Raw genomic sequence first — 11640 nt, forward strand, 5'->3', positions numbered from 1 at the left:
GATGATCAATACAATGCTAGGATTTCAGATTTTGGACTAGCAAAGCTACTATTGATTAATCAAAGCCACACTGAAATTGAAATTAGAGGAACCAAAGGGTATGTTGCACCAGACTGGTTTAGGAGTTCTCCAATAAGTGCAATGGTTGACACTTATAGTTTTGGTGTATTGTTGTTAGAGATTATTTGTTGTAGAAAAAATGTAGAAAAAGAATTTTTCACTGAAGAAAAGGGGATTTTAACTGATTGGTCTTATGATTGCTATAAGAATAAAAGACTTGACATTCTTCTAGAAAGTGATAATGAGGTTGGCAGTGCCATGATGAGTTTGGAAAAGTTGGTCATGATTGTTATATGGTGCATTATCCTTCTTTTAGGCCAACAATGAAGGAGGTTTTACTGATGTTAGAAGGAAATGTTGAAGTTGTGGTTCCCCCAAGTCCCTATCTTTATGGTTCTGTAGCATTGTAATTAAAACTTGATTCTTTAAAACATATTTTAGCATTGCCTTTGGAAATAAAATTGTTTGTATTTATCAACAACGAGAAGTTTATTGAATGGTACTTGTACAACAATTAATATATCATTACTAGATGACATTGTTGGAGCAGACAACTTTTGTTTATGAAGGTTTCTATTCTGTCTTTATTTTTTTGTAGGTAGACGAAGTCATTATAAACTCACACATATAAGTGTAGGAGTCGGGGTTCGAATCCCAATAATAACGTCTGATCTAACAATTTCGGCATTTATGCCAATTGTACTGGGATTTGTGGATTTATAAGTATTTCATGGAGGATAATTAAATTGAGCAAATCATATTATATGGAGGATAAACCTTGGGCTTTTCCCCATACTCGTCTAAGCTAACCTTAATTCTAAAGTTTAATTTTATACCTCAAAACAAAGTAAGATTATGTTTGTTTTTAAACCGTGTTTCAAAACAAATGTCTATATTTAGCTAATGCACGCATAAAAAGTAAGAGAGTAGAAAATATTTGAAGAGATTTGGTGTAACGGAATTGGTGTAATCTCTTAAAGGATATTTTCTCTTTAGGCCCTATGGTTCTTTTTCACCCTTTGGATTTTACTTTTTTGTCCTAATAAAAACTTCGGTTTTTGTTAACCGAAATTTTCCTGAATTTGAACTAGAAAAAACTTTGGTTTTTGCGAACCGAAGTTTTTATCAAGGACAAAATTGGAATATTGGGGGTATAAAAAATACATGGGGGGCCCGAAGAGAAAATATCCTCTTAAAATGTGAAGAATTAAATCAAACTCGCGTAAAAAGTAAAGGAATTGAGTCCATACCCTTAGAACTTGCATCTTAGTTATTTTTGTAAAATGTTCAGTTAAAATATCAAAATTGAGACCATAATCCTATGTCTCACTTCTTAATTATTTTTGTAAAATTTTCATTTAAAATAACTAAATCAAGGGTTAAGCAATTTTGACCATAACATTAGGCATGACATCTTAATTATTCTTGTAAAGTGTTTGATTGAAAAAAAATTCGATTAGGAGGAGAGAACTCGGCTTATATGTCACATCAATTTTCCAATAGAGATTAATCACCGCTAATAGCGGTTGAAATTTCGTACCAGAGTAATAAAAAAAATTGCTCAAAATTTTTTTTGCTAATAGTTTATTGAAAGATATCTATCTAAAAAGAAAATAAATATGTTTATAAAATAGAAATAAATATTTGTTAAAATATATACAAAAAAAAAAAACCTCTCTCTTTCTCTCCACACACACTCTCGCGCCACAACTTGTTCCCTAATTTTTGGTTTCGTCTTCCCACTGCTCGCCGAGAAAATTCGTGTCGCTCTCATCAATTCTTCTCCGACACTGAAACTCAACTTCAGGTAACGGTTAAACGCCTTTTGCTCATGTAATTTTCAGTTTGTTAAGTTCGTTTTGTTTCGATAAGTAAATTAGTGTTCGCTTTCACGTTTCATTAGTATTTTTGTTAATTCCTGTTTAGTTTTACTACAAATTGCTATGATAAGTAACAAATTATAGCCATTAGGGTCATTCAAAAGAGCTTATTTGGACTTATTATATAATCACCTGTGCAATTGTTTGGAAATTTGAAGAAATAATGAAAATAGATTATGGGCCTGTTTGTTTTGCATTTTTTTAAAAATATATTTTATAGTGTTACATAAATTTGTGTAAAAAAAATTTACAAAGAAACTTTTAATTAAAGCTTAGAATGAAAATTTGGTTTGAATAGTTATTCTTAAAATGTTATTTTAGGAATTTAGTCATTTTATTGAAGAAAAAAATTGGATATTAAAATTTCAAAAAATCACTTAATTTTGAAGCTATTTCAAATAGATTTTCATAAAAATCATTTTTGAAATACAACATTTTGAAAAAATTGCTATTTTGACTATGTTTTGATCTTCAATAATGCATGTTTATGTTATATGATGTCAAAATTAGTGTTTCAATTTAGAAAAAACGAATACAAAAAAACGTGTAATATTTTGAAAAACGATTTTACAAAATCTATTTTAAAAAATACAAAGAAAAAATCCATTTTTTTAAAGCTGAAACAAACAGGCCCTATGATATCTCTACTAGTGGTTTTGAGCTTGTTTTCATGGATATTGCAAGATAGTTTATTAAAAGAGCTTATACAGATATTATGTGATGTTTAATTCTGTAAGCTTTTGATAGTGGAAATAACTCTTTTGTAAGTTTTTATTTGATAAGTGTTTATCATATAATTGCTTAATTAAGTTGTTTTATATTTCTATACAATTATTGTAGAATCAATCATTTATATCAAGATTAAAGTACAGAAAATTGACCTTGCTAACATAATTGGGGATTATAAATTTATAATCGTTATGATACTTGTCATGCACATTAGTGATTAGTGTATTTATTATTTGTTTCTCATTAGTGATGGATCAAGAGGATGGATCAAGCTGGTATTTTTCTAGGAGTGAGATTGAAGAAAATTCACCATCCCTAGCAGATGGCATTGATTTGAAGCAAGAAAATTACCTACGCAAATCATACTGTACATTTCTGCAAGATTTAGGCATGCGACTTAAAGTGTGAGTTTTATCGGTAGCCTTAGATAAACTATCTTAACTGCAAGCAATAAGCTGCTTTTATTTATTTTCCATTTTAAGACGTGTGCTTCATTGCAAGTATCCTTGGTTTCTCTATGTTCAACTGGTATTAATGTACCCTGGCAAATCATTTTTAAATTTGTACCGAAGGTAAGATTGTTTTCTATGTGATTTGTTTGTTTATTGGAGCTCATTAGGATTATCAATTATCATAATGACTTAACATGTTTATAAATTATCTTGCTAGAGATTTATGGAAAACTTTGTTTCTTATCATATTTAAATTACTAATAAATGGTGATGATGTTACTTACCTTCATTTATCCTGATGTTGATACTGATTTAAATCTGATGCAGACCTCAAGTAACTATTGCAACAGCAATGATCTTTTGTCATAGATTCTATCTTCGGAAGTCCCATGCAAATAATGATTGGAGGGTGAGTCTGTAATTTTTTATGATAACTCACATTTTATGGTGTTAATTGTTATCTGATTGAAATATGAATAAATTTGATGCATATCCATTTTTGGCTGGATAATTAATATAGATTGTCGGGTATTAATTATATTTTAATTTTTTTGCTGTTGTGACAACAATTGTGCACTATCTTTTATGTATGCGGGATATTGTGGTTAGTTAAACTAAAATACGATAGTGTGGACATTAACGTATTCTTGTAAATTTATAAGGAAAAACATTAAAGGATAAAATGCTTCAGTTATTTATATCTCCAAGTTGATAAAAGTTAAAAACAAATGGCTTATTGTTGAAGACTGGTTTATTTACTTTTTGTGCTATACTTATTGTAGTGCTTATGTATCTAACTTTGGCACTTAAAAATTGGTGCACTATTTTTTAGTGTGTGAATCATGGATACAATACAAACAAGGACACCCGAGACAATCTAGGCACATAGACGCTGTTATGTCCAATATGTAGGACCCCAACACACAACCACGCATTGATAAAAGATCAAACAGAGGTGAAATTTGGCTATTCACGTAATCAAAGTTAGAAGCAATATTCTTCCAATTAAAGCCACAAATAGCCAGAAAAATAAAAATATCCAGTAAGGTGTCCCGTTCCCGTAGGAGCCGTGTATGAGGTAGGGAATTGTGAATTGAAAGGGTGTATGCTATACAATGATTGGCGAAAGAGTTGGCTTATCAATTGGTAGTTTTGTTGCCAGCAATTGAATATTGAGGTCGTGGCAATCAGCCAGTTTTTTGGTTACCTTGTTTTTATACCAATGTTGGACTTATATTTGATCTTTATTCTATTGCAAATACTTTAAATTTCGCATTAAATTCATAACACTACATTGTTGAGACTTGAGAGACATTATCATGAGAATATAATATTTTCTTTTTTCGGTCATCCAACTTACTGGGTAGTTTTAAGTTTTAACATATGCTTAGTGATCTAATCACTGTCCTATCCCATCTTATGGATCTGTGCGAAGTTGTAAAATTTGTGCAGTTTAGTGATCCCGTGCACATGAAATCACAATGTGGTGTGGTTGATCAGTTTAGGATTCCAGTGACAACTCAAACTCATGATATCAGCGAGCTCCACGAGTTGGGTTATTGCAATTATCATTATTCCACTGATAAAATAGCAATATCATATTTTGTTTAATATTTTTCTACTACTATTATCTTGGTTAATCTGTAGGCACCAGTCATTGGAGTGTGATGTGATAACTAATTAGCTGTTTTAGGTATCAAAACTACACGGATGCTATGGTAGTAATTGATTTTATTCCATGGCATGTAAAGATATGTGAAGATATTAATATATATGCCTGATGTTATATTTTATATTTGAGCATCTTGGGTGATGATTATAAATATGTTAAACCAAAAGATTGATGAGTATATGCTTTATTAGGTTGTACCCTCATAGCATATCAGGATAGAAATCTATATTAAGAATTCAGTATAATGACTTTTCTTATAATATGATTATTGTTATAGCTAAACAAAAATTGCAGTTGTAGAATTCTTCTATGTCGGTTATCAGCCCACTTCATCCCTTGTTAGTTGTTTGAGTTTTTTCTGTGCTATTTAGAATATTTAGTCTTATGTTTTTGTTTGTATTGTATTGTATTTTCTTTCTTTTTTTCATTTGGGAAACTTATGAATCTACTCTCATCTTTATCTTCTATCTGTTTGGCTTTCCTACTTTTTTTCAGCATTTATTTGAGTCCATGGACATGTACTTCTGTTTGTAATATATGTCATTACTTGTTTTTATGTTTTCACAGGATGCATGGTCAATAATATGTATGATGAAATATTAAAATGGTGATAATTAATAAGTTACAATGTTATGCAGACCATTGCAACAGTGTGCATGTTTCTTGCTGGCAAAGTTGAAGAAACTCCTCGCCAATTGAAAGATGTAATCCTTGTTTCATATCAAATGATAAATAAGAAGGATCCAACAGCAGTTCAGAGAATCGAACAGAAGGTATGCCACTTAATATGTTCCATTGTTGCAAACCCCATGATTAAGAATTGAAGAATAGGAATTAAGATAGAATGAAATAGGTGAATCTATCAATAGTGAATGGGATGAGGATTTGGCTCCTCCAAATGAAGGGGTTATTTTAAAGGTTAAAGTGCACAATTGTAACCTTTCCAATCAATGATCTGGATTTAAACGACTTCATAATTTGTTATTCATTTGCATGTACTAATTAAAATTTAAGTGTTGTGGTTATCATTGTACTCTGTCCTTTATCCTCTAAAATCGCATCCCTTCATTTTAGAGTAGACAGGTTCAAAATCTGATCATACAAGGAGAGAATTATAGTCCCTCATTCACAAGGGATTCTCCCTTCTTCACACAAACTATTTTGTTTTCTAAATCTCTATTTTCTTTCCTCATTATCATTACCCCATTTATCAAGTTGGTATCCCCTCCAATCCAACTAACTAACTAAATTCTCTAATTGTTTCCTTTCCAACTATCCTAATGCCACCCTCTTGAAAATCCTGCTGGTCATCTTCCCACCATGTTTCACGCTTCACTCTTGATAATCCATCATCCCTTCAATGTGCAAATTGTTGATTCCTACTGGTCATCTCCCCACCATGTTTCACCCTTCACTCTTGATAGAGCCCAAATTAATGCAATCAGCCCACAAATGAGGTTTTTGTTCAGCAAGTGTCATGTAGTCCTAAGGTGTGAAAGTTGTAAAACAGGAGAGATTGGGGAAAAATGAAGTCAGATAATGCCTGAAATGCTGCGCTGGCAGAAAATGAGTAAAATAGGGAATCATGAGGGGAATTCGATCATCATATAATCAGAAGAGGTGAGGAGAAATGTATTTTTGGCATTCATTTGAGTTAGTTATGAATAGAGAGCAGGTATTTTTGGCGTTCATTTGTGTTAGTTTTGAATCGAGAGCAGTGCTCTCTATAAGAGCCCGGCTTTGTGGGAGTAGGAATTATTTTCCTCTGTAAATCCTCTTTTACGTGAATAATAGTCTGTCTAGTGCCTACTTGTTGATTCTTTACTGTTGATTTATTTTTTAGATCCTTGGTCCTTTCTCACTCACTTGATTATATTGAGCAGTGTTGTGTCCCTGACCCTAGCATCAGAAGAACTTTCTGTGCTTGTTTAATTGTCTGCACCTGAAAAGTTTCAGCACTAGCAATCCAGCCTTGAGGATATTATCCTTTGAAACTTGGAATGATTGGTACTCCTTGTTGCCATTTCCGCTGCTCCTACCGCCTCCTTCCTGTTATTCAACTTGCTAACGCATGGGCAGGGGAACCCCATCTCTTCTGAGTTTCTTAGTCTACACACCTGCGTCAAACATGAAGTTGTTTTATGTTGTCTACCATGGCCACATTCTTCTAGGCTTCCTAGAGATGAATGCAGACAAATTCTATTTCTGTTTCTGAAGTTTCAATACTTGACTCCATAGCTGAACATGCAGGATGGGAGTTCTCTCGTCCAAGGGTTTCCCCTTTCTCACAGAAGCTGTCTAATTTTCTGAATCTCTTTTCTCCCTCCTGTTTCTCTCATTTATCTAACTGTTCGGCCACCTAGCTAACTAAGTAACTAACTTAACTATCCTGTTCCTAGCTAATATCTAGGGATAAACAGAATAACCAGTTACAAGGCCATAAGCACAACCATATGCGTGAATTGGCCCTTTTTTTTTTTTTTGTAGTTGGGTTGTCTGATTTAGTAAACCTGACTGGTGAAGTTGAGGTCCATATTCAAACTTGGTTGTCTGATTTTCAGTCTCTCTTATTACTCTATGTTTGCTCAATTGCAGTACACTCCTTTGCAGTCAGAAATCGATATTACAAACCCTTATCCTAATTTGAATCTCTATTCATGGTCAAAATTTTGCTCACTCAAGATTCATTCCTCCATTCCCACACAGTTACACACATTTAGATTTTGCAACACCAAATCCAGCAGCAGTACAATTAGTGTTCCTCCATCCTGTTTCTTTTGCAATGAATTTTCCAGGAAGAGACTGGAGTTGAAAAAGCTCCGGTCAGATCCTGGTTATGAGGACTCGTGATGTTGTGGTCGTTGAAGTGGGAGTTATGACAGAGCCCTGGGGTGTTTGTGAGGCCGGGGAATTCTGCCCCGCTGGGTGTGGTGACGGGTAAAAATGGGGTAAGAGGGGAGGAAAAGGGTGGAGAATGGAGGAGTACCACTAGTGATGGGTTGAAACTAGGGATGACTTTTCTGATTTGTTCATTTGGATTATGAAGGATCCTGGGGTGTATAATTCGGACGATTGAGATACAATGTAAAAACAAGACTGGTTTTTGAGGTAGTGGGAGAATTCACAAAACTGAATTGGAAATCAATTTTTGGACAAAACTGGTTTTAAAGAAAAACAATTTTTTAACATTTTTTACTTTTAAAAAAACCAATTTTTTTTCAAATAGAAAACAAAATTTAAAATATATATATATAAGAGTGCTAAAATTTAAAATCCATAAGCGGATAAGCCTATAGTGTAAAAACTTGTTCACATTGTGCTAAAATTGGTTTAGGACATGCTAAAAATTCTGGCTATAATGACAGTGTGCTTAAAATTGCACATCAACATAGGCCCCATTTGAATTAGCTTAGTTTTGAGTTTATGCAAACAGCTTATGAAATTTTTATGTATTACTCCCTCCGTTTCAAATTACTTGACATTTTAGAAAGAAAAAAAATAATATTAAGAAAGTGTATTTTTGCACCTTATTTTCCTATTATACATTTATTTTAATTTACCAATAGGGAGTATTATAAGTTTGTCAAGGTAGTTTATGATAAAATAGCTTATACAATACAATTTTCACTAGTGTGAACTTATAAAATAGCATAAAACATAATTTATATTGTATAAGCTGTTTGAATAAGCTCAAATATAAGCTAATTCAAACGGAGCCTTAATATTGCACAAACTAATAACAAGTGACCATTAAGGCACTAAAAAGTTGTTAATAATATAACTTGTCTTACTAAAAAAAAATTGTTTTTTTATTTATTTTTAAAATTAAAAAACGTTAAAGTAAAAACAATATTTTTTTTTAATTTTGGGGATTTTAAACTTTAATTTTTGGTTTTGGTCCTTCATTCGCCACGTCAGCATGCCACATGTTATGCCGTTAGCCACATCAGCATTTTTGAGAGGGGAGGGACGAAAACCAAAAGGAATTGGACATGCAGGGACTGTTTTAAAAAAAAAAAATATACAGGGACTAAAACCAAAAAAACGGGAACATACAGGGACCAATGTGATATTTAAGCCAAAAAACTATCCATCAACAGCTTTATATTAACAGACTGATTTCTCTAATTGTTCCCTTCCCTGCTTATTACCACCTCTTTTTCTATTATCAAGGAATCTCTACTCCCTGTGATGAACATGAACTACCTATTGATATACTGTTTCATATGCAGTCGTTTGATTTAGGTGCTCTGGTAAATATCGTTTTAAGTAACGAACTTAAACCTAACATCTATTATAGAGGAAATGCTTACATTTCTCTTTTTTTTTTTTTTGACGAAAAATGCTTACATTTCTGTCATGTAATGTATTTGTCGCTGCTGCCAGGAAGGGAATATTGCAGGCAAAAGATTTATTTGCAAGTTGTATCTAGATTGAATTTTATTTTATTTTTTTTATAATTCTTATTTTCTTCTTACCTCAAGTAATATAAATTTTTCGCATGCATTTAATTGTTTTGTTTACTTGCAAAAATGGCCCAGGAAGTGTATCTGGATTGATTTTGATCACTTTTTTGTTCTTTGTTACTGAATTTGAATTTCTTTTGAAGGTTTAATTTTCTTCCTACATCATGTAATATAAATTTTTCTCATCCAATATATTCTACATGCAATGAAACAGGAAGTGTATGAGCAGCAGAAGGAATTAATTCTACTTGCACAGAAGCTTGTTCTTGCAATTCTTGGTTCTGATCTTATAGTGAACCATCCTTATATACCTCTTGATGAGGCAATAAAGAAATTTAACGTTGCTCAAAATGCCCTTCCTGTTCTTGCTCGGAATTTTGTAAATGATGGGTATGAATCGTATGATGATTAAACCATTTTTGTTATGGCCTTGGAATTTCCTTTCCTGAAATTAGGGTGTGACATGCGCAGACTTCGGACATCTCTTTGCTTGCAATTTAAGCCCCATCACATTGCAGCTGGAGCCATATTCCTTGCTTCCAAGTTTCTAAGGGTGGAGCTCCCATCAAATGGGAAGAAGGTCTGGTGGCAAGAGTTTGATGTCACCCCACACCAAGTGGAAGGTTGGTTTCTTTTTTTCTTTTCAATATATACTACTAGTCGTATAAAGAAATGAGAAACAAAAGTACCAACTCATCATCATTTCCCTTTTTCCATCTTCTAACTCATGTTGCATGTTTCCCTCTATTTGGAGTGTGGTGGTATCTTAGTATTCTACTATTAAAGTAGATTGGTATAATCATGCCAACATTGAGTATAATAACAGTAATTTATAATTTTTTATTTCAATGCAACTCCCAATGTTTACCTACTTTTTGCAGAAGTGAGTAACCAAATGCTCGAGCTGTATGAACAAAATCGAATGCCGCAGTCCAATGATGCTGAATGAAAAAGAGCATGAAAACAATACTCTTAAAGATTAATTTCAAAGATGTAATTTTGTTTGTGCTCAAAATATTTGAGTAGTTGTTTAAAGTTTGGATTGGAATGTGATGCTAAAAGAATTTATAGTTAACTACTTTATAGTTCCATGCACTTGGACGAGTTGATTGAATTTTATTCGATATTTAAGTTCGTTATATTTTTTTATGATATATTTAAGTTCGTTAATATGTTAGTGTAAAAATTTATTTAGAATAAAATAATTAAAAATTTGTTATAAATTATTGTTATTAAAATATAAGTGAAACTATTGTGCTCTTTTTATAAAATTAATAAATTTGTTTTAGTCGGCCGATTCTGGACTACTAGGGCTTCTTTCACCTAGGAACCAGAGGGTTATAAACAAAATAAATTGCTTTGTTAAAACTATTGTCTTGTGTATATTTTTTAAAAATTATAATTAATATGTTTTAATTATTTGAATTTTTATTTAGAAGATAGCACAAAGTTAATAAATGTAACTTATTGATTTGTGATAAGCATATGTCCTTTGTATGATTTTTGTAATAAATTATAATTATTAATGAAAAATATATGTCCTTTGGCAAGAGATTAAGGTTTAGGAACAAGTAACACATAAACCGCTTTCTGAAGATTTTGGAAACACCTGCGTCTTGGCACACAAATAAAAAGGCGTGGATTAATTTTTCAATCAAATCTTTCAGAGATCTCAAGCAAAATATATCATTCGCGAAAACAGAGCGCACTGGATGTGGTATCCAATGTTGAAGCATGAATGTTGTATCCAATGTTGAAGCATTGTATCCAACATCTAGCTTGAGTATTTGTTTTAGCAAAATGAGGCCAACACAAATCTCTAACATATTCAAAATAATTACACATGAGTGAAAGACAAACAGGCAACAAGTTGCGCCACTAATTTTTTTTGGTTGGCAAAACCAATCCTTTTGAAAACTATACCCATAGACCTAAGAGAGACAACATTGCTATGCATGATCCTTTGAATTCTTTTTAATACATATATATTAAAAAAAGGTCATGCTAACCGGTGTCCTCGGGCACTAGTTGAGCATACTTAAAAAGGAAACAAATGAAAAAGTTAATAATGAGAGAGAATAACTTTGTACATCATTAAAGCATTGAATGCACAAATTATGAGATAAAATTTCCATATTTATATCCTTAACCAGTGCCCCGGGGGCACTATGCAAACCTGTGCCCCCGGGGCACTATGCTAACCGGTGCCCCGGGAGCACTAGTTAAGCATACTAAAAAAGGAAACAAATGAAAAAGTTAATAATGAGAGAGAATAACTATATTTGGAGAGTTATTTTCAATGTTTGGGATGATGCTGAAATTAATATATTTTGGTCCATTCAAAATGGAAAAGATGTTAGGTCTTGGAAGCATAAGTGGAT

At 32.4% G+C, this 11640-nt stretch overlaps 1 protein-coding gene across 1 annotated transcript; it reads left to right on the forward strand.

Moving 5' to 3' along the window:
- The first annotated feature begins 1706 nt into the window (after positions 1-1706).
- LOC123893947 (cyclin-T1-3-like) lies at positions 1707-10411 on the forward strand. The gene is made up of 7 exons (XM_045943788.1): positions 1707-1867; positions 2917-3073; positions 3449-3530; positions 5432-5566; positions 9474-9649; positions 9731-9882; positions 10141-10411. The coding sequence occupies exons 2-7, from the start codon at positions 2919-2921 to the stop codon at positions 10206-10208; spliced, it is 768 nt and encodes a 255-aa protein (XP_045799744.1). The 5' UTR covers positions 1707-1867; positions 2917-2918; the 3' UTR covers positions 10209-10411.
- The last annotated feature ends 1229 nt before the right edge of the window (positions 10412-11640 follow it).

This window comes from Trifolium pratense, linkage group LG7, assembly GCF_020283565.1.
Source record: "Trifolium pratense cultivar HEN17-A07 linkage group LG7, ARS_RC_1.1, whole genome shotgun sequence".
NCBI classification, from domain to species: Eukaryota; Viridiplantae; Streptophyta; class Magnoliopsida; order Fabales; family Fabaceae; genus Trifolium; species Trifolium pratense.